The following is a 23,398-nucleotide window of genomic DNA, read 5'->3' as shown; positions in this document are numbered from 1 at the left end:
CTTTTATGAATTTATTTTGGACCAATGCCTTCGTTAACGGGATACTGATATCACAGTAGGCTCACAAAGACTATTTCAGGGATGTTTAAGGCTCAGGGCCCCATTTTTATATTATATGTGCAACTAAAGCACAGTATGTAACAGCAATGTTCTCTACAGTAATTTCACAGTAGTTTAACAAGTTAGTGAAAGAGAATACAAAACAGCTGCTACTCATACCGAAATCAGGAGACTCTAAGAAACTGTTTAGGCAGGCTATGAATGCAGAACTAGACAGTGATTATAGCATTGCGCTTGTACGTTTTTAGAAGGTCGCACCTAATTCACATTTTCTTCCACCAGTGTTGGTTTTCCAATCAGAGGCTGACAGCGGTGGGTAGATTGCCTTTGATTTATAGCCCAGCCTGCCCCTCTTACCTGCTCCAATAAAGACAAACCCACATACACTCAACTACCCCCACAACCAGCCATCAGTCACATTAAGAAGGTCTTACTGCACAAAATCCATAATAGAAGCCACCTCTCTCTGCAAAATTATACTCAACCACAAAACGACTGGTTCATCAACACAAAGAAAAATATTTTATTCAATTCCTCAGGTGAGACCTATTGTTAGAGGTTTTGTAATACATATATCTAGTGCCACGATTCTGTTGCTCCCAGTGGAAGTAGAATTTTTATATATTAAAAAAGCAAAAAACAAAACAAAACAATGTCCTAGTCAATCTGAATTATCTAGAACAAATCTGTATTATTTACTGTTAAATTTAAGTATTAAAATTAAGTGCTGTGAGTGACTGTGCTGTATAGACACAAAACTACACTTTACTGGGGAGGTGGGACAATAGGAGGACAGGCTTTTTCTTTAAAGGCAAATTAAATCTATCTTCCTACACAGCATCCATTTAATTAATTTTTATTGTGCTGTTTGTTATATGGGTGATTTGATCACTTATCACCCATGTCCAGTTGCAATGATCTGAAATTTAATGCCACTGTTAGCAAATTTTATATTAAGGATAGATAAGTTTGCATAATGTTATGAGTATTTTGTGTAAAACTGAGGTACCGTCTGTTTTGCCACTTTCAGTAAGATGTTGATTGGACACTTATGAACGAGTTTTGCTTCTGAGTATGAGATTTTCTTTCACCATATCTCATTTTACGAAGACAAGAAATGTAGCTATGCCTGTTTACGCCTGATACAAATATGCAGCTCATGCACAAAATGACATTAACTTTCTCTGATTTGCGGCTTGTTTGGAACCACATCAATCGCATGACTCCATAACATTGGCACTCGTGTTATTCATATATTGCTACACATGGCATCATTCATTGTACTTAATAACTACCCTTATACAGAAACATGGAACTTGATTTTACCTGCCCTTCTTTATGAAAAAACGAAAAAAATAAGAAAACTATCACATCCAGAACACCGGCGGCACGGTGGAACGTTTGGTATGCATCCGCTAATACATAAACAACAACAGGGGTGGACGACGCGTCTAGATAGCGTGTGTTTGAAGAACAAAGGCAGTGAAGATAGTTTTAAATACAAGGGAGTGAGTTGAAATATGCAAAAAATAATTAATTTACAATTTGTTTTAAAAAATGTCCAAATTGCGATATATTTTGGCAAACAAATGTACCGGTCTCCCCTACAGTATGAGACGGAATGGTTGGTCCCACCGTAGCAGCGCCCGTCCTGCTCAGCGCCGACTGCAAATCAATGAAGCCAGTCATACGGACGGGGCTGGGCGGTCGAAGTTGGGACAATTTACGGAGGTTTCTGTTGCCGGATAGTCGACGACAACAAGGATATGTATACAGCGAATATGCGTAGAAAGCTATTTTCTTGTCCTTTAGCGGAGTAAGGAGGATATCTATGCCAACCAAATTCCTACTTATGCGTGGAGTTTGATGTATTTTGATAGAGAATTGTAGCTAAACAAAACTAAACCTCCCCCCCACCTCCCCGTTCCAACCGAGGATGATTTTTGCTAATACTGGAAACCCGCTGAGGACTCCGTATCGCAAACAGGTAAATACACAAATATTGACCAAAGAACAGACTTTATGTCCACACAGCTGACTCCGCGAAGTCGCAAAAATGGGTCTGTTTGACAGCAGCTTACCGCCCGATTAACTTCATGTAAGCCAAGAAAACTTAGTTGTGACATTTGAAATAGCTAGGTTGTGTTCCTGTGGGTGATGTAATATCCAGATAGACCACTTCTGTATAATGAGAATACCTGCTGCTCGGGTTGTGGTTCAGGTCCAGTAGTATTACAGACATACAGGCCGATGACATGAGTGCAGGCTCAATGTTATGGCTGCTTAGCAAAATAGTAGGCTTACCCTTTCCATTACCATCTCTCATTTAATATTTTGTTGTTGTTGTTGTTGTTTTTACACGAGCTGGTCAATGACACGACTTTACAGAAACTCAACCAAACATAACAATGTCCATTTTGTATGTGCTTGTTGATTTGGACCTGTTTATTACTTTGGTTGGTTTCTGTTTCATTAAGCTCGCGTTTATTTTAATAGGCCACTGGTTACTTTGAATAATTGGACAATACACACCGTAAATGCAATTAATTCAATAGATTTTCTTGGTTTATTGGGCTTCCATCTATTGTACACTTTGTTACACAGCATATAGGACTAATTTTCCACTGATGAATTATCTTTGGCCCAGTTATTTATAGATTTTGAAAACTCCCTTTAGTCAAAAGATTTGAATAAGCATATTTACTCTGCGGTGCTCGTGCTGTTATCCTGTGGCTAGAGCTCCATGGGCGAGGCCTGTTACTGGAAACCCTGTGTATATTTCCAGCTAGGATATGACGGGCTCTGCTGGTCTGGAGCTGGCTGATAAGATGCTGTCCTCTCCCCGTCTCAGTCTCTCACAGTCCTGCATCTGAGTCGTCAGGCAGTTGTGTGAGAACAAAATTTACTTGAAGTCTGTCAGAAAAAGCAGTCAACCGAGTCCCATACTCAGAAAAATGAGGGGCTGGTTGGCGTTCTCTTTTAAGACTACCTTGTCTTGTGTTGGTACGAACAGGCACTGAACTGTATATGATGCATGTCTTGTTTTTTTGTTTTGTTTTGTTTTTGTTTTTTTAATAAAAGCCATTATATGACATGTTTTTGGTACATTTTACAATGCATTTTTGTCTAGCAAAACTTTTTTGGTTGTGCTTGTTCTCCTCATCTCTTTTCCTCCAGTTCAAGTCAGTAGTGTTTTAAGTTGTTGTCATTACATTATGAAGAAACTGGGGGGGGAAAAACACCACCCTGGCATTAACATGAAATTCACGAATGAAACTTAAGCACCCAAGATGCTTTAGCTTTCCGTTTTTTCCAGGATATGAGTCATAATTCAACACTTACCAGTAAAGAATCTGTCTTTTGAGAAGCTGATAATAAGCTGGAATTTCAGTCATTTCTTGTATTACAGTGAAGTCCTATCAAGATTGGCATATGCAGTGTTTCCTTTAAGACTGAGCTGGCATGATGACACATGAAAATTTGGTATTTAGTGGTTAGTACATTTGGGCAAACAATCTGTATTCCATGTTCCCATGCCCCAATAGTAGCAACTGTTGCTTCTGAGGCAGTTAATTAAGACTGAGGCCAGAAAACCTGAGCTGATCAAATCTTTCCAGGTTATTCCTTACTTAAAGTATGTTTATTATTTAACTATGTCACACAGGCCATGCTTTATAACACATGTGATTGGTGGTTAGGATGGAGTAAATACGGATTTCTGCCACCAATCAGTTGGAAAACAGTAGGTCAGACTTGTTTCATGGTGAAGGCATGTGAGGCGGACGACCGGTCGGTCACAAGAGAAGATCCTCTAGGCTGAAATCCTGACTTGGGTTGCTCAATCCTGTCACCACTTCATGCTTGGGATTCCAACAGCTTCCTCTCAGCTTGTGATTCCTCAGAGCAGGGGCTGGGGGATAATCAGTGTGAGATAATAAGGAAGAACACAGATCCTCGAAGTGGATATCTCTGTCAAACAAGTACATCTGTGTCTTGTAAACATAAAGAATAAAGTTCTCAATCGCTAGAGGAATGCTGAAAGTTAAAAAAAAAACCTTGATTAATAGAGAAAAGACACGGTTAGAATCACTCCAATCCTCCTGAACAAATAAAGTTACCCATTAATGTGAGCATTAATGTGAAGAAGTCTAGCGCTACACCAGAGGTGACTGCAAATAGCTTATTTGACACCATGAGGCATTTTGGCATCGTTGTGACACCAGTGTCAGAGATAGAGGTCCCTGTGGACCGATTGTGTTGACTGGGAAGGTGTGATGGGGATTGCTCTGCACACATGGATCACTGCTCAGTAAAACATTAATCCTCACTGGACAGAAACCCACATGATACAACTGTGATGGTGTCCAGTGACCAGACAGATAATTTTTCTACCCTTTTATTTAGGAGAATTTAAACTTATAATTTAACTTAGCCATGTTTAGATACATTTGACACAAAACAATTACCGGTAGATGGATTGATAGTAAACAACGTACAACCTGACCTGCACATGAATTGAACCTATTGTTTCTTCGCCTACTCCAGCCACCTGTCGTCCCATCGTCGCACCCCATGGCTCCACCCAGCCCGAGCACCAACAGCAGCACCAACAACAGCAGCAGCAGCAGCAGCACTGCAGGCTGGGACCAACTCAGCAAAACAAACCTCTACATCCGAGGTCTGTCCCCTTTAACCACAGACCATGACCTGGTCAAGCTCTGTCAGCCGTGAGTACCAAATTTCCTGTCATTATTATCTGCTATTGATCTGCAATGGATTTTTTTAGCCTACTTAGTCTAGTTTCAATTTGCAGGGGCAGTCACTTATTGACATAAATTTGTGAGAGTCCAAATGAGGGGTGAAAAAGTTAAATGTAAGGTTTAAATCTGCGACCACTTTGTATTTATTGTACTGGCATTTCTGAAAATGTATATAATATTGCTGTATATACTGAGGCAGTACTGCAGGCTTCACTTGAATATAAAATGAACAGTTATCTTAAAGACCACACATGGACAAAGAGGAATCTAATATTACGCAGCTTAAGAGCATGCAGAGTACAGGAGCAGAGATTTCATATATGGTGTGTGGATGTGAGTCAGCGCTGGGCTTTTCTACAGCTCTCTTTGTGTGTTGATTACTTTATATATGCCAAGCAGAGAGACTGCCCGGGCGCTTCAGAAATTTCATTTCCTTTTTTCTGAGGCCCCATCTTCACAATATAATACTGAATAAGATCATTTTCAATTCAGTCTTTGCTCCTTTAGAAATATATTGCAAACTGAAATTGACCTAAGCTGTGGCATACACACCTACTGGCCACTTTATTAGGTACACTTGTGTAATGCTGAAAGTCCTGTGCATCACCACCACCCACTATGATCTCAGTAATAAACATAAAGAAGAATGATCTTCTTCTTGCTAACTCCAAAAAACAAAAATTTAAAATGTAGAAGCTTTGGGGAATTTCTGGTATAATTCTTGTAGTGGACTGCACAGGTGTACCAAACAACATGAGCGGATATCTTACTTTGCGGTTGAAGCTGGAGGTCCAAAAAGAAAAATACCTGACTTTCCTATTAAATGACTTTGAGACTCTCATATGGGATACATTTCCAAACACCCTTGAATGCGATAGCAATCATATTCATTTGTTGTGATGTGCCTATACACATCACAAAAGTCTGTTTCACCACTTCCTATGTAAATCTAGGAGCAAACATGATTTTAATTTTCTTGTGCCTTAAAATTTTCCTCACAGGATCACATTTAACAACGTTGAAGTGGTGTTGGGTAACAATATGTAGAAAGAACATGCAAACACACTTAGTTTTGATGGTGCTGTACTTAGTAAGCACGACATGCTCTCGCAAAACGATTTGAGATTAGAGTTGAGCAAAAAGAAAGGTCATAAGGTCATGCTCTTTCACCCAGTTTAGCATCTATCGTAATCCCCTGCTAAAATATCCTCCTGGTTGACTGCAGGGTACATTGTGGCTTGTATCAGTGTCACTTCAGATTACATAGCTCAGAAGAGTCACACTTAATTTACACTACTGAAGCCTTTTTTGAAGGATTTACTGAATTATGAAGTGTATAAACACAGAAATTAACAAGCAGTTACAGAAAGTGATTATGAAGAACCTTTTACTTCCAAAAAAAGCCTAGCCAGTTGTGTGGAAAATCACAGAGATACAATTTTTTAAATGGCTGTCTTTGATTTTTCTGTCTTTGTGACAATTTTAATAACAGATGTTATTTTCCTACACTGCCTCTAGTTTGACAAAGCACTGAAAATGTACATATAGAAGCGCCTAACGCTCTAATCCTATCTTATGCTGAGATTTTTGTGAGAAGGCAAGTTTGGGTTTTTTTCACTTATTAACCTCAAGATTGTTTTTACCAGCACCTGCATGAAAATGTCTTTTAAGAAATGACTTGTCTGGTACTCTGAGGTTCTCATCAGTGCTTTCCTGTGGTCTGCACGCACACTGTTACAGTTCTGTTGAAACTATGGCAACAACATGACCCATAGCAGCGTTCTGAATGCCATGATGTCCTTTGTTTTTGTTCTGCGGTGGTGGCATTGGTCTGCCTATCTGTGACAATGTTTGTGAAAATGTACACAACCTGTTAAAAATTTACAATCTATACAGTTCAGCCGTTCTGTCGAAATATAAAAGAACAACAGTATTTATATTCCAATAATGTGCCTTTACATATAGATGACTCCCCATGTAAATAAATAAAGACATTAGTCTTTCATCATCCCAGCTGTACAAGAGCTTAGCCAAAATGGTACCCAAGTGACCCAGCTGCTCCCAAGAGCGACTTCGGTGCCTCTGTATAGCATTTGATATGGTCGTTTAGTTTGGCTAAAGAAAAAGGGGCTGTTTGAGATTAGAGATTAGTGCTTTGCACACATGGTGGGGTTTTCGGCACCACATGGAAACCGCTTCCTGCTTCTCATATTTTTACAGTGATGTCATGGATTGTTGCTCAACCCTCCCTCTGTGTGTGTTTTATAACTGGCTGAATCTGGTATATAATCCTGCTAACAATACCTCGCCTCTCTGCTCCTCTCTTAGGTATGGCAAAATTGTATCAACAAAGGCCATCATGGACAAGACTACAAATAAATGTAAAGGTGTGTGATGTTCTTTTTCCTCTTTCCAGCACTGCCCTCCTTTGTCTCTCTTTTAATTAAATGTTTAGGAAAGAAATCTAATGGACAGTCCATGCAGGACAGTGTGAGGGAATACATGACTAAACTTTCCCAAAATTCCCCCAAAATGGTAGACATCCAGTTTGTGAATACGATCGAAACATTAAGTCATTCAGCAGCTATGCAGTTTCAGCTTGTGTTATTTTAAGCCACAGCCCTTGTCTGTTGGTGTGACACTGTTCTGCATGGCTCCTGGGAAGAAGTGGCCGACTCTTCCCCTTCCTGTTGAGTAGCATTGTTGGCTTTGTTCCAGTTCTAGTAGACTGCCCATCTGACCAAAGAGGGACTTAGTGATTCTCTCTAGCGGTGATGGGATTAAGAGATTGCTTTGTCACTCTTTTCTGGATTATACAGATGCCAGTTAATTGAAGGCTCTCAGTGAAAGGGGACACCGTTAAAGACCTTGTAGGGATCTGCCTTAATTTTAAATAGAACTCAGAGGTGGCTTTAGCAATAACCTTGTGTAATCTAAAGTTTCAATAAATTCTTTATTTGACCAAAGTCATTGCTTTCAAGAACATTTTAGTAGCAACTAAGACAAAGATTCACATCAGACTTTTAATGACATTGTGACCCATTTCTCAGGCGAAAGAATCCCGGCACATTCACCATCATTTATTTTGAATAGGTTACATGTCACAAGTGCAGTAGAGGCTAATGACTATAGGTACGCCCTGTTTGTACCTCCCAGGACAAAAAACTGACCTGAGCCACTGGCATCTGCACCATCAGCACTGTTTTGCATCTACTTACACACAACCACAGCACACACACGGATACACAACCACACATTCAATTTGATGGGCCTGCAGTATGTATTCCTGAGGCTTAAATATACACACTGTAAAATGACATTAGAACACACCGTATGGTACTTTTGTCAGAGTAATACATTACACTCACTAATGAACTCCCAGTCTACTACCATGAATCACAGAGAGCCCATAGCACACAGTGGTTCTGCCATTATTTGTGCTAGATGCAGCATATTGTCCTAACTGCGCCGCTTGTCTCCTCAGGATATGGCTTTGTGGACTTTGACAGTCCTGCTGCAGCTCAGAAAGCCGTTGCTGCCCTGAAGACCACTGGTGTTCAAGCTCAGATGGCAAAGGTGAGGATTCATTACAGACTAATCCTGATATCACATCCATACAAGTCAGTCACCCAGTAATGCTGTAGTCCCCGATCTGACTGGTCAGGCAACTTAAACCTAATCCTCGCGGTATTAAATAGCACGAATGGAATCGTTGACTGCAAAGTATATGCTCCACAACCACTGGTGTGTTGACTGCTCAGTAACTCCTGAGATCACCAACTTGAATCAGAGTGGAAGCAGTATGTGTATGTATTTGTGTGTGTACTTTATGTGTCTGTGGAACATTTTAGGCGTTAGTGTAATTCAGCACTAGAATTGCTTAGAGATTCACGTCCATCCATTTTCAGGTGCACCAATCTGTTGCAGGGGACTAGTCAAAGTGTTCATGTGTTTAAAAGGCGTTTCTATATCTTTATTGATCATGTAGTTAAAGAAGAAAAATAGCAGGATCAATAGAAATGGTAGGAGGACATGCTTTATGTTTCTTCTCCTGTGGACTGCAGTCACACAATTTTCAGTCATCATTAATGAACAAAATGTTAGGTCATTGTGTAACAGAAACAGTGGGTTGTTGTTGTTTGTGTTGATTGAATGTGATTCCATTGAAGTTAATATTCAGTGAACTGTGAGATCACAGTTACTTTTTTATTTTGACAAGCCATTAACAGTGGGTTTTTACTGCACTTAACAGTAGGATTCTACTGTAAGATTTGCTCTATCAGCATCTCCACCCTCCACCCACTGCTGTCTGAGCTGTTGGTGCTTCATCTGTCTTTCTTTCTTTTTTGTGGCTTTCTTTCTCTCATCTCGTCTCATCTTTTTCCATTTGGCTTTTACCTTCCAAGAAGTCTGTTTGACTCTTGTTGCAGAAATAGAATAGTTAGTAGTGTCAATACATAGCACATTTGTGCCGAGTAAAATTGCCTCGCTCTCTGTGTTTAAATGTATTTGTTATTTTGCTTACGTGCTGTTATGTGGTTTATAATGTATGCAATGGAGTTGAAAAGTTTGAAAGCACATTAAAAAATCTGTCAGATTTTCACATAAACCTGAGAATAATCATAAAGTTTGAGGATTTAGAAATAAAATTAGAAATGCAGGTTTTAACATGTATACAGAATAGAATGTATTTTAGATTCTACTCTGTTTGGGGCGCTAATCAAACGTAAGCAAATGTGAACTCTTTAGATTAAAGGCACAAAGGTTTCTAAATAAAGAATGCAAGACTCCAATCAGCAAAATCCCGTCAAAACAAGGCTGTCTATGAGTGGTAGGATAAGAAAATTAATGATCTCTGAACTGCTTCTCTGGAGGGGAAACAAGGTCAAAGACTTGGGATGGGCCTAGACATACCAGCATTGCACGAAAGATAAGTGGAAGGAATGGAGCAGAAGGGTATATGTAAAGAGAGCGTTGAAAAACAAAAGGAGAGAATGACAGTGGATCAAACTTATAGTGAAACACAGGGGTGCGAATATCCAGAGATTCATGCTGCAGCTGGGCAATGAGCTTAAAAACACCTCAAAGCTTTGCAAGAACTCCTTGAAGACCAAAGAATCGCACAGTCTCGCAGTCACCTGACCTCGAACTCAGTGATCAACGGGGCCACCGGAAGACAGAGAAAGCCAAGCATTCCTGACATCACAGGAAGCTCTTTGGAACTGTGTCAGATCACGCTGGGATAACACAGTTTATCAGGCTTTGCACACACTTGTGGAGTACATGCCAGCTCAAGTGCGTGCTGTCATTAGAAGAAGGAGGGCAGACAAATTCTAAGATTTTCTAAAATGTACGTGCTTTTTTTCCCAGAGTTTTTTGCTCTAATTGTTGAGCTGCTGTTTTCATTTGTAAATTAATGTTTTGGAATACATTCCAAACTGTTATTTTCCTAGTGCTCTCAGATGTTTGGATCCCACTGTTTTTTTTTTTTTTTTGTGTTGTCAATCAAGTGTTGCATGCATATGGGTCATTGATGGATCCCAAAGTTATTCCCTCAGCTGACAGCCCCCAGCCACGCTTTAGTGGGGCTTCAGTCGTGAATGGCGTCATCAGTCAGACTGTAGGCCGTAGAGACTGGTAGTGCTGACAGCAGGATGATGTACATTATCTATCATACGGATGTACTTTCGAAGCACGTCTGTCCATGCTGAGAGTAGCCTTTTGTCCACCCCAAAGAATCTTATTACATGCAGTGTCTCCCGGTAAAATATTATCTTAGTAAAGCCCCTCTGCAAGTCAAGTTGGAGTTTTTGAATGCTGTCAGATTAATATATAATATAGGATATTATCAGATTATGGGTTTTAAAGAAAGGCTGTATTACTTTAGACATTTTACTGGTCTCTGGCCACAAAAGAGGATGTAAATAATGTGCGTTGTTATGGTAGCAGGGACTCAGGGAACAGAGAAAATTAGTTCCCACACAGCACTGAGCCTCATTTCCTTGTCTGGGGTTCTGTGGGACTTCTTGAGATGCCTTCCTGTTGCCATTTTACTTTTTAATTAAAATAGAGCAGCTCTGAAGGGCATGCTCAAGTTTAATCTTTGTATTGTGGAAGGTAAATGCTATTATAAAGTGTGAGCCTTTCATGCTTTAGTCTGACTGTTGCAGAAGTTTGTTTGGGCTTAATGGACTCTCTGACAAAGGTCCTTTTTCCTGTTTTTTTTCTGCCCAGGCACCCTTCAATAGTCTTTCACTCATTATTATTTCAAAGGCAGGTGGTGGGAAGTGATCAGATAAGAGGTTCCCTTCTTTTCACCTCATGTTACTTCACTGAACGTCTTGTGATACTTCACTGTGTGCTTACCTTTTTGTGGATACATACAATGGATTTACGTACCTGGCATTTGTTTAAAAATGTAGCAAACTTGAATCAGTATGAAAAAATGAGAACCTGTTGTTATTTAGTTATTGCATCAATAAAACGTAGCCATTCATCTCACCCTCAAACCTCATTTTAGGTCAAAAGTAAGACTTCCTCTCTAACAGACACTATGTGGTAGTGACTCGTCTGGGTAAACACCAGGTCAAAAGTAAGCTGGAAAAAAAATTATAATCAGGTAATGCAAAGTGGAAAAGGGGTCAGCTTTCTGTGGTTAAGAATTTATCAGTGTCCTCACCGGGGGTTCATTTAGGTTCCACCTGTACACTCTTGTCAGCTGTGCCCATAAGACTGAAAAGGTAAATCATTTTATTCCTGGGTAAAGTAGGAGACTGAAACACAACCATGCCCCCCTCTCTCCGTCCTCTCATCTGTCCTTTAATCGTTATTTGGCGCTAATTCCTCTGATTGAACACATTGCCTGGGTTTGGTGCAGCCTAAGCTGCAGCTCATTCATTGTCCTCTAAATGTGAAATGTTGATTTTTCTGTCACTGTATTACTTTTTGCCATCCAACCTGTCCCTGTTGCTGACTCTGAACAGCACAACACTGATGAATATTAATGGCAAGAGGCTGCTCCCCAGGGACTCCTCGCCGTGTTTTATGTTTCTGCTGATGCTATTAAAATACAGCATAAAATCAGCTGATGTGAGCCTTAAGCCACTATGGGCTGCATGTAAATCTCTACTTATCTCTGCTCATAGTGACCCTTTATTACCTAAAACCCCCCACAGGAAGAAACGGTGATAAGCAGAGACACGATATCCCAATTACTGAGGTTCATCTCAGAAGTATACTAAACATTGAGCCATTTCTATGGATAAATCATAAGGAATTTGCAAGGAAACTCACACTTCCCTTCCCTCTTATTCCTTCTGCTTCACACATTACTAATGCCAATGTGAATGTGAGAATATAAAGGAATGTCTTTGTGTTTCAAGCATTTCCTGTAGTGTAACTATAGTGCGTCTGTCTACCTCTTTTATTTTTCTCACCATGCAGCAACAAGAACAAGACCCAACAAACCTCTACATCTCCAACTTGCCTTTGTCTATGGATGAGCAGGAACTGGAGACCATGTTAAAGCATTTTGGCCAAGTTATATCCACCCGCATCTTGAGGGACTCCAGTGGAGTCAGCAGAGGAGTCGGCTTTGCAAGGTAGGATTCTATGAACTTGAAACAGCATGGAGAGACACTTTTTTATTTGTGCTACGTGTAGAATTTTGTCATAAATTAATCAAAATGATGTCAAATAATACACATTTTTATGAGTAAATTTAATAAATTGTATCCAACTGAAATGATTGACAACCTCCTCTGGCCTTCATTTGCATTTTATAGGGCTTGCAGAACATTTGTTCAATTATTCTATGATCAAACAAGACATTTTTACAAGACTAAATAAAAAGAGACTGCTGTTTGATCAGTGAATGTAGTATTGCTGGTGCCAGGAATTAGAGACAGATGGCAATTTTACCTCCACAACCTTCAACAGAAAAATACTGTTAATTTAAATACAATCGTTATAAGAATACTACAGGATTAGCATCATGTCTCCCAATGATAAAGAGATATTTTAAAATGTCACATATCGGTGCCTGTATAGCTCATCAGGTTAAGCAGGCGACCCATGTACAGGGGCTGGTCTCTGACGCAGTGGCCCGGGTTCGATTCCTGCCTGTGGCACTTTGCTGCATGTCTTCTCCCCATTTCCTGTCACTCTTCACTGTGACTATCACAATAAAAAGGCAAAAAAATAAAATAATTAAAAAAAAATGTTACATATAAAATGGTTTTAAGAAGATGAACCACAAATAGTTTTTGTTAATTTGTTGTCATAAAAATCTAGAAACTGTTTCGTGTCTATATTTCATACTTAAAAACACAAGGCGATGATGTTGACAACAAGGTAGAAAGTGCAGTTCATGTATGGACAAATGGAAACTCCTTTTAAAAAATAGTTTCACAATGACTGGTTGATTTAATTATAGTGGTAATGCTGGCTTCCGCCAGTCTTACTTGCATAACCTGACATCTGACTGAAATACTTGACAGACAAAGCCTGGGTTATGACTAACAAAACAAAAATATCATAGTGTATCATAGGAATTTTTTGTGTGTGGGTGTGTTCTAATAGGCGTGTGGCTAAATGACGACGACTGCACGAGTTGGTTCCACAACATGTACACCGTAAACCAGCAGATAAAGATCTTTTATGATATACCACCACTTTCATCAACCCTTAAAGGGACCAGTTTTATTAAAGCACCTGCTCTCTTCTTACTGCAGTTATCATTAATTGTAATCCCTAATCTACTCTGTGTGTCTTTTCCAACTTCAGGATGGAGTCAACTGAAAAATGTGATGCAGTCATTTCCCACTTCAATGGAAAGTTTATTAAGACACCTGCAGGCGTCCCGGGTAAGAACATACTATATAATAACCGATACAATTAATTTTAAATAACATGTTAAATAAAGGAATAGAAGAAGAATGGTTACAGTCAGCTTAATGTTAAAGGGCAGAGTTGCATAGGCAGGAAGAAGTGGTTGGCCAAATGACTCATGCTTCCAACAGGAGTCAGAGAGTCTGCTGCTAAAGCGCTCATATACACTAAGCCCTAAGTGGCAGAGCATAGACAAAGAAAGCGAGAGAGAGCTGCTCTGTGTGGCCTCCATTCCCTCTCTAAGCTTTTTAATTGGATTATTAGACTGAAATAGTCTCTGCTGGCCTTGCCTCCTTTAGGAAGGGGAGGGGATTACAGCTCCACAGCTGCCAAATGAGATGTCTGTGTTCCCAGGCTGGCTAGTAAATGTGTACTCCCAGGCTGCAGGGAGTGAATGACTACATACCAAGCAGTGACAGACAACAATGTGTGTGTGATACTGTTTGTTAAAGACAAACCCTTCACTTCATTTTATTGCTGTTTCTCTCTCTTTAGCCCCATCTGAACCATTGCTGTGCAAGTTTGCTGATGGCGGACAGAAAAAGAGACAAAGTCACAATAAGTTTGGCCAGAATGGTCGGGCCTGGGCAAGAGATGGTGATTCCAGACTGGTAAGTTCTTCTTAGGATGGAGTGAATAAAGGACGCATTTCAGGTCTTCAAGTAGTGTAACAAATATTCCAATCTACCAAAAATAAAAATAAAATAAAATTCATTGTTCGTTATTACTGAAGTAATTTAAAGAATTGGTTCTTAAAATTCTTCTGTATTCATTGATTAAAACCTGAAAACTAATCTTTGTGTATCATTGTTACATATTTGGATATTTTGTGCCTTAAAATGGCTTAGATGTAACTCTACACTATTGTTTCCATTAGAATGTGCAGATCAGTGCAATCCTTGCCTCTCTTTCCACCCAATGCGTGACTCAAACACTGTAAAACTACTGTATTCTGTGCGATTTGCAAGTTGTAATATTGGAATAATTCTGCCATAAAAGTTGGAACCGGAGACCAGTTCTTAGGAAGAGTGATGATGAGGAAAGCCCCACCCTGCAAAAATGTTTCTTAGGGTTGAGGCCTTATTTCTTAAACTGTCATTGGTACACTGCAGCTTCAAGGAGGAAATACTCAGCAATGGTGGTGACTACTTTTTCTCATGATGTGTCTTCCAACATTTAAAAAAAACCCCACCATATCAATATTTTAACAAGGTAAAAACAAAATATTCAACAAATGGGGTTTAGGAGTGAAGAAAGAATGCATTAATAAGAAATTTAAAAAAATAATTTAAAAAGGCTGCACTCCTTTTACATTAAACTGACAGAATATGATATCATCTGCCCTTCTGTTTCGCTTCTCCTGCTGTGAAGAGACTCTCTTTTTGACAGGAAGCGCAGAGATCAGGAGGACCTGGTTGTTCTGTGTCAGAGTTTCCAACAATTCAGCTAATTTTCATTTATGTAGCTAATTAGTCTCAGTCATTGCAACAATTTGGCTGTGTAAAACACTGAGTTAGTGGAAAAGACGGGACACAAAGTTAAACGCTGGCTTGCAGCTAAAGATGCCAGGTTTCTGAAAGTTTGTATTCAGCTTATTTAACCAGTATTTGAGAAAATGTTTCTGCTTTTTCCTTTCCTTGTGGATTTTCTTGCATGTACAGATATCATCACTGAAATGAGTCTGTCCTCTAGGAGTGTCTGTTTTTAATATCATCACAGTTGACACGCTCTTCCTCTCGCTAAGAACACCACACTTTACTGAGTTAGCTCCGTACTGCTAATTAGCTGTGTTTTAACTTGTCACTTCAGACTTGCGAATGGGTACCTTAACTGTTAACAACAACAGACACAGTTTGTAAGATAACACCTGGGGAGCACTGAGTTTAAGTACATCGCTCCGTTTGTAAAGCCTCAAGTTGGCTAGCTTCTGTTTGGCCTTGCTAACACGGCAATTCACAGTGAGCAATAAACCTAGCACTGCAAAGAACTCTTCCTCTGGTATCTGGCCTCTCATTGAGTGACAAGGCTGAGCCTGAGTGTATGTGATTTGTTGCCAGATCTTTCAGAAGAGTGGAGGACAGCAGCAGCGCTCCGATAAGAACAATACTATGAACATTTGTGGTTTGTAGAAAGATAAGCAAGGTGCATCAGGTGATCTGGACAACATATCCTTTTTCTCCCTATCGTCAGGCAGGTGGAAAGCTGAAGGTAGAATGCTCCTCCCCACTGCTGGTCCTGAAACCAGTAAGGCTTGCAGGGTTTTTCCTCCCTCAAGAACCAACAACAGTTAAAAATTCTTTGCCCATCTACCCAGACTTTGTTTAAAGCTGACTCACTCACTCACTAAACCTGGAACAAACCACATGTCTCCCCACATCATGGTGACTGACTATGGACAGAATTTGGATTTGGATGGTGTGGTTGAGGCTAGACTGGTTAACCTGCCAACAATGGAGCCCTCTTTGACATCTTATCTAACACCCACATACAACCAATGAGTGTCCGGACCCACAGCCATTTCCTACCCAGACACTGCAAATTTTCCACCTGGAAAAAATGTATCGGGCTCAGACATGCACTGCCCTGGCTCTGAGCTCTGTGGCCATTTATCAGGTGATGATTTTGGCAGAGCTTGGAGGACAGATACCACCAGAGAGCGAATCCAGTAATGCTGTTCTATGGTGGCACACCAGAGACCAGCAGTCTTCTGTTGGTACCTGGCGAACCAGCTGGCTATTTCCATCCTGGTGCAACAGATTACGGTTTCAGGAGTGTATAATAGTAATAATGGTCTCTTATTAACGCACTCATATTGGGCAAAGCTTAAATAAATACTGTTCTAAAATGGTTAGCAAAATTGTTGGTTCTTCATAAAGCAATTAAAGGTTAGGACAGCCATTTTTCTGACCACAACTATGCCGGAGAATTAGTTTTTGACAATTGATCTCACAGATGCTTATTATCACATAGAGATTTATGACCTCACAGTCTTGTGTGTACCTGATGCTGCTGTATAGTCTGTCATTAGCCCCCTGCACCGTAAAAAAAATGCGTCCAGGAAATAGCACCACATCAGGATGAAGGATTCCAAATATTGTCTTATCTAGATGATTGTATTCTGATGGAGTGCGCTAAAAAGCAGAACATTTAGTTCTATCATTCATGCTTTGGGCTTCGAAGTGAATGTCTGAAAAACTCACACTCTGAGGCAGCAGTTTTTATTTCTCAAGCTGAGAAGATGTCCGTTACCAGCTGAGCACATCTGTCAGAGCACAGAATGGCCCATTTAAGCACTGCCTTTCTCATTTTCTGTTAGGACACTGACAGGATATTTTACAGCTGCGAGACATCCGAGGTCTTTGAGCTCCAGAGCTTCTTCTTCTTTTCCCTTTGCATCTGAGGAGCAGGGACGGTTTTATACCTTGCGTCCTTTGTGTGCATTACAAATTTGCATGGACTTTACTAGGAGTCTGCATTTATGTGACCAGTTATTTGAATGGGTTTGCCTACTCAGCCAGAAGCAAAGCACTGCCCCAGCAGCGGCTCTTTCACTACATCGATGAGATTATTTCCCTGGACTATACCAGCAAAGGTGTCCTCTGGCCTCAAGGTGTGAGAGACATTTGACCAGGGCTATAGCAACACCATAGGCATTGTTTAAAGAGCAGCTTTTGTGCACTAGCTAATTAGTCAGCACGGTACTCGTTTGTTAGGTTTTATCGTGAAAATGCAACAAAGATGAACCAAAGTTGGAGGCGTATCTTTCATGTTGGTGACTGCTCTGCATTGTGTAAATACAGGGGTTTTTTTCAGGCTCAGTATTAGAAGGGAGGAAATCGGTGAGAGTGAAGGAGAGGACTGTGGGATTGAAACAGGCACGGCAGGTGTTACTTGTGATCTTTATTTATTTATAAAATTTTGCAGGTGGTGTTGATTTAAATATTGTAACTGTAGAGTGAGTGGCAGTCTGGAATGCAAGCTATATACATGCATTAATACACAGAAAATAAGCTTCATTAAATTGAAAACTGGTGGAGGAGGTGGCTAAAACAGCCAAGCAGACCAAAGAATAAAGTGTGGGCGTACCAAAAGTCCTCTATGCTCCCCTGAAATTTATATTGTACATTGATTGGGTGTTGTACCCAGTGAGCTGAATGACAGGGAATTATAATAATAAACTGTGTGCCCCGCAAGAGACGAACCACAATAGCATTTTTCAAACAACTTACATGTGCAGGTGGGACCACACATTCCTTATCACAGGCCGTCTTCTTTTAAGGCGTGAATCAGTGAGGCTGGTGATACCTCTTACAGTATGTGCTGTACCTTGTTCCTCTCCATCAGGAAACAGAAGTTGCCGTCCCAAGTATTTTAAATGTCAACTAACAACATCTGCTGTTCAAGGTATACCACAATATGTTACAGATGAAAAAAATATATGCCTCTACTGAAGCCACAGATTCAAGGGTGGGGTTCCTGTTTAAGCCTAAAAACTGTAGTATCTCTTTCATGCCCTGCATAGTTTGATGTGATTGTACTGATCAGTATTTAGAACCTGCATCGAAAATGCGGTATGTTGCCCAAGTTCAGGGTGGAGTGTTTTACTGCGTCATGCCTTTATCAGAAAATCTTGTGTTGTCTACAGCGCCAGTTTTTCGGCTTGAGAGCTACAGAATGCTTAATGTAGATAATTCTATTGCTGTTTGAAGGTGCAGGCTTCGGCTGAGTTGCTAATCTCGTGTCCTCTTTCTCTCCAGGCTGGAATGACGCTCACGTATGACCCCAGTACAGCTGCTATGCAAAATGGGTAAATCAGATAAACATATACAGCCTATTGCACTGTTGTGGTCAACATATTTCATTCGTACCATACGCAACACAACTGACCACACTTCAATTTGTGTCCACAGATTCTTTCCACCACCATTCAGTATTTCAAACAGGATGATTGCGCAAACGTCCATGTCTCCTTACATGTCTCCACTTTCAACATATCAGGTTGGAATCCTCTTCTTAGAAAGAAACTTGCAGAATCATTTCATTCAGCTCTATACACCATATCTCAGCATTTATGTTTCTAAACCATGTGTCATCAAAATTCAGTGGCTTGTCCTTTGGGGCTTTAGAGATGTAGGCCAAGTATGTGACAAAGGCCACTGTGGCCTTTCATGCTTGTTGCTGTGCCAATGGCCGTAGCATGTGATCCCTGGAAATAGCATCCGCTCAGTGCCAGTGTGTTCACAGAGTGTGTGTGTTTTGTTTTTTTGACGTTCCAGGTGCAGAACTCATCCTGGATGCCTCATCAGCCCTACATCATGCAGCACCCGGTAAGAACCAGATCTGTCCTTGCACTCATTATCACTATCTTCACCACAATTCTCTGTCCCCTTTTTTTTAATCGCCGCCTTCATCAAAACATTTCCCTCTGTGGTTGTAACAGAATTGAAACATTTTTGTGTAAACAGACAGACACAGTATGGGAGAGTAGTAGTTCCACATAAGGTGACACTGATCCTTGAGGATTTTTCAGCACTAAAATGTTTGTGTAGGAATGTAAAAACGACTGCTTTGGAGAGGCTATATAAAGCCGTGTATTTAATGACAGATGCTAAATATCTTAGAACAGATGGGTTTAAATTGAGAGAGAAGAGTCCTGTCTTGGTTTGGAAATGAGCCAGCATAGATGGGAAAAAAACACACTGCTCGGTGGATCAGGCCTTCCAAGATGCTTACAGACAACTTGCTCAACTTGCAACTTTCACCTTCTGCCGTGGGCATGAGATTAGTCGGTTTGTCTTTGCCCGAAATCTGGTCCCACAAAACTCAATATGCATTTCATCCCAGTTGTCATGCATGGTTGTTGTGGCATTCAGTCGGTTTTCTTCAGTGTGTTTTGACGGTACTTTTAGTTAGCAGAAAGATATTCTTCAGATGACTTTGTGTATATACCAGCTGCATGCTTACCTGTCCACACTGTTCTTTTAGGGTACAGTGATATCGCCCTCTATGGACCCATCCATGTCACTGCAGCCCACTTCCATGATGGCCCCTCTCGCTCAGCAGATGAGTCACCTGTCTCTGGGTAGTGCAGGAACAGTGAGTGAATGCTGCATTGGATCAGAAATTCGATCACACGTTATATTCCATAAGTGCTTCATTGAACTGTAAAATATATAGACCACGAATAAGCCCTCTATGTGTCTCTTTTCTTGCAGTTTATGGCTGCTAACACAGCTATGCAAGGCGCATATATCCCACAGTATGCACACATGCAGACAGCAACCGTTCCTGTCGAGGTATGTTCAGCATCTTTATTTCAAATTTTTATTTAAAATATCAGACTCAATTTTATCAAAGTGGCAGCAGCAAAGGATTAAGGTTGTCTCACTCTCTCTCTTCCAGGAAAATGGCACACAGTCACAAGTGGACTCATCCGGCAATCATTCCCCCTATTCCTACCAACAAGCCAAGTAGTGCTGAGGTAACATTTGGACAACAGCTAAAACAATCATGTCTACACATGCAGTGGACGCTAAGGATCTTTCACTGTTTTGCTCAGATTTTGCAAATGTTTAAGCGAGGCTATTTTTGGTATCATTTTCGGAGAGTATATCTGAGTTCATGAAATGATTCAAATTATATTTAAAAAAGTTTTATTTTCATACTAGAAAACGTTTATTTTTTACTAGGGTTTGCCGCAGGATACAAGAAAGAATCATGTGACTAGTTGTGCAAAGTTCTTGGTAGTAAATACGTCTTTTGACTTTTTCTTTCTGAAGTTTTTTTTTTTAATCCAGACATTTTGAAAACGATGTTTTCGTGCTTGCCGTGTGAGTGTTGCTATGGTGAAGTGTTCAGTGTTGTTTTCTTGTAAAGTGATTTCTCTTAGAATTTTAGATTGATCTTGCTGTCTGAGTAAAATATGCCTTAATAGTTTTGATACAGTAGTTGTACAGACCACCACGGAGCGGCAATAAGCAAAAAAAGTTGGAATTTATCGCCTGTGAAATCAGACTTTTTTTAATGAAATCTGTGTTTTCACTTTTCCCCTCCCAAAACTAATAGAAAAGCAGAAGAAATTTGAGAAAAATGCAATGAATTGAATGACTCCAGATCTGATTATTTTATTGGATGCAATATTTATTTCGGCCCTACGTTTTGTTGATGTTGGAAATGTTAGAAATTCCGCTAAAAGGTCATATTTTTAATCTTGCCTTTTTAAATACGTGGTATTGTAGAGTAGCTGAAATCGGTGGGGTGGGGGAATAAGATGGGCAAATGTTTTTTGTTTGTTGGTTGTGCTTTCGCTTTTTTGGATGCTGTTAATTGTTATGTTGACGGGGTATGTATTTTTCACTTTGATTTGAAAAACTAACAGAAAAACATGGACGTATGATTGTGAAGAAAAAAATCGAAGCCTTATATTAGAACTTAGGCAAAAATCCAGCGAGTTGGGGGATAAAATGAGACTAATGCGTGTATTTTATCGCGCCTCACTCTTTGATAGGAAACAAACAAACTTGGCACTTTCAAATGTAGTTTACTTCACCAAAGATTGTTAGATAGTACACTGAGGAAATAGCATCATTTATCTCTTTAACCAGGACATGCGTAACTCTGCAAACTAGGTTGCAGTTTGGACAGTGTGCCTTTTTTATACATTTACCTTCAGTTCTCTTAACTTTTAGTACAGTACAGACACACGCAAGCATGAAGGAAGGCTCCAAGTGCCACAGATGACTTTCATGATGACAGGAAAAATGGGAAATGCAGCATTATAGTAAATATAATAAATTAAAAAGACAAAATATTAAAACTGTCAAATGGCAGCGTGTCTGATATGGCCAAAAAAAGTGATTATATTTTGAAAATATAGGGATAAAGCAAGCATTTTGATTAAGGTGTCCTCCAGTCAGCCTGTGATTCGACCTGGTGGTCAGTCAGATCAGTTATCTACCTCAGAGTTTTCTTTCTTCTCTGTATTAGGTCGGGTTAGCAGGTCCAGCCCGCCCTTCCAGACCAAATGCCACACTCAGGAGCTGGCCACATACAGCTGTTTCCTTTCAGGTTGTTTTGAATACTTCTTGATTTTCCTCAAACCTGTTTTTTTTTTTTTTTTTTAATATCTCTTATTGTAATCACAAAGAAGAGGGCAACGACATGTTTCTACTAATGTCCACACGCTCACTTTTATGGCATCAGATTCCAGAGCCCGATCCAAAGCTTTTAAGATCAACAGAGCTTCGTGGCGTTCACTGGATCTGTTTCTACTTTCAACAGACATGTTTGTTGCTTTGTCTTGGGTCTAGAAAAAGCAGCATTTCCTCTGCAGTTAGCCGGGGTGAGCGAAAAATGTAAAGGGCCGCTGTGATTATACTTGAGATTTCTGTGTAATGCCTGAGACTGACAAGTAATACTGTCTTGTGAGGTTAATGCTGCTAGTGGTGTCTGAACCAAGTGCCATAGTATCTGGGTCAAGAGTTGAAGAGGTGCATCCATGAAAAATTGCTCATATAAGTAACCACCATATTGAAAAGTCATTAAGTTATATGAAAAAGTTCTAATTTATGAAGATTTTTTTGTACAGACAGCTTAAGGAAATAAGAGATTTTCATAGAGCTATATGAAAGTTACTTGTTTTTTTTCTTTATTTTTTACTTGTGCCACAATTACCAGAGGTAACTTGTATGTACAGTTTAAGGACTCTCTCTTCTGTATGTTTGTTATATAGTGTTTGTTGAAGCCCAAGATTGTTGCCCAAGGTTTATTCTGTTAATTTCTTTGACATTTTTGAATAAATTTTTTTAAAAATCAGTTAATTGGTTGCAAGTCTAGTCATTATTTTCAAAAGGATCTTTACAGTGAATCTCGAGTACACCTGCTTTAATTAAGTGCTTCCAATTGGTAACCTTTCATTGATTAATGATGATAGTATGCGTATTTTTTTTTAAAACACTTGAACAATAAATTTGAATATGATGGTTGTTACTGGAGCTTGGCTGCAGATTCAAAGGGCTGAAATCCAAAGACGTTTCTCACTTTGTCTCTCGCTTTCGTTTGATGTTTAATAAGGAAGCTGGCCTTATTAGAATTTGGAAAATGTGCATGCGTTAATGAAATACCTTTCTTGCGACAACTTAAAAATAATGTCTTGCTCACATTATCTTTACAAATCATATAAATTGGCAAACATAATTATATACCGAAAGAAACATACATAGCTCAGTCATTTCTGGCTCTGTCTGAACATCTTATTTCTAAATACACGATAGATTCAAGATGCAAAGATAAAGTGGATTTCCACCGACCATTTAAATTGGAAGAAAAGCAACATCTGTTTAGTTCCCTCGTCAACGCAGCAGCTGACAAAGGTCACTTTGCTGTCAGTTTCCTCCCAGAAAGCAGACTCCGCTAATGTGACCGTGGCCATCTCCTACCTTGCACATTAATCAGTCTTTCATATATCCACTTAGTGAATTATTGAGACATTATTATCTCTTGCTGCTGGCTAGAAACATTTTACCGTGGACTGAGAAGTTGCCATGTATCAAAGGAAATGCTTTCCTCTAAAATGTGGTATAAGATGAGATATTTATTAAACTTATCCCATATTAAATAGCAATCAGATAATTCTAGTTGTCTGAGATCATTTATAAAAGCTAAACCGAGGCTCAGTCTTGTTTTGATAC

The 23,398-nt window shown here is 39.8% G+C and overlaps 1 protein-coding gene across 2 annotated transcripts; it reads left to right on the top strand.

Annotated features, from left to right (window-relative positions):
* The first annotated feature begins 1,730 nt into the window (after window positions 1-1,730).
* Window positions 1,731-22,523, top strand: LOC110968512 (RNA-binding motif, single-stranded-interacting protein 1). Of its 2 annotated transcripts, XM_022218424.2 has the most exons (14): window positions 1,731-2,047; window positions 4,606-4,787; window positions 7,149-7,207; window positions 8,305-8,396; window positions 12,264-12,421; window positions 13,605-13,684; window positions 14,205-14,320; window positions 18,467-18,516; window positions 18,620-18,707; window positions 18,986-19,036; window positions 19,695-19,805; window positions 19,925-20,005; window positions 20,112-20,190; window positions 21,696-22,523. In XM_022218424.2, the coding sequence occupies exons 1-13, from the start codon at window positions 1,997-1,999 to the stop codon at window positions 20,181-20,183; spliced, it is 1,191 nt and encodes a 396-aa protein (XP_022074116.1). In that variant the 5' UTR covers window positions 1,731-1,996; the 3' UTR covers window positions 20,184-20,190; window positions 21,696-22,523. The 2 variants fall into 2 exon arrangements, with proteins under 2 accessions (XP_022074116.1, XP_022074108.1); XM_022218416.2 differs by having other exon boundaries at window positions 20,112-22,523.
* The last annotated feature ends 875 nt before the right edge of the window (window positions 22,524-23,398 follow it).

The sequence above is a fragment of the Acanthochromis polyacanthus genome, chromosome 14, assembly GCF_021347895.1.
Source record: "Acanthochromis polyacanthus isolate Apoly-LR-REF ecotype Palm Island chromosome 14, KAUST_Apoly_ChrSc, whole genome shotgun sequence".
In the NCBI taxonomy this organism is placed as follows: domain Eukaryota; kingdom Metazoa; phylum Chordata; class Actinopteri; family Pomacentridae; genus Acanthochromis; species Acanthochromis polyacanthus.
The sequence above is the reverse complement of the archived record's forward strand: the minus strand, read 5'-3'. Positions and strand labels throughout refer to the sequence as shown.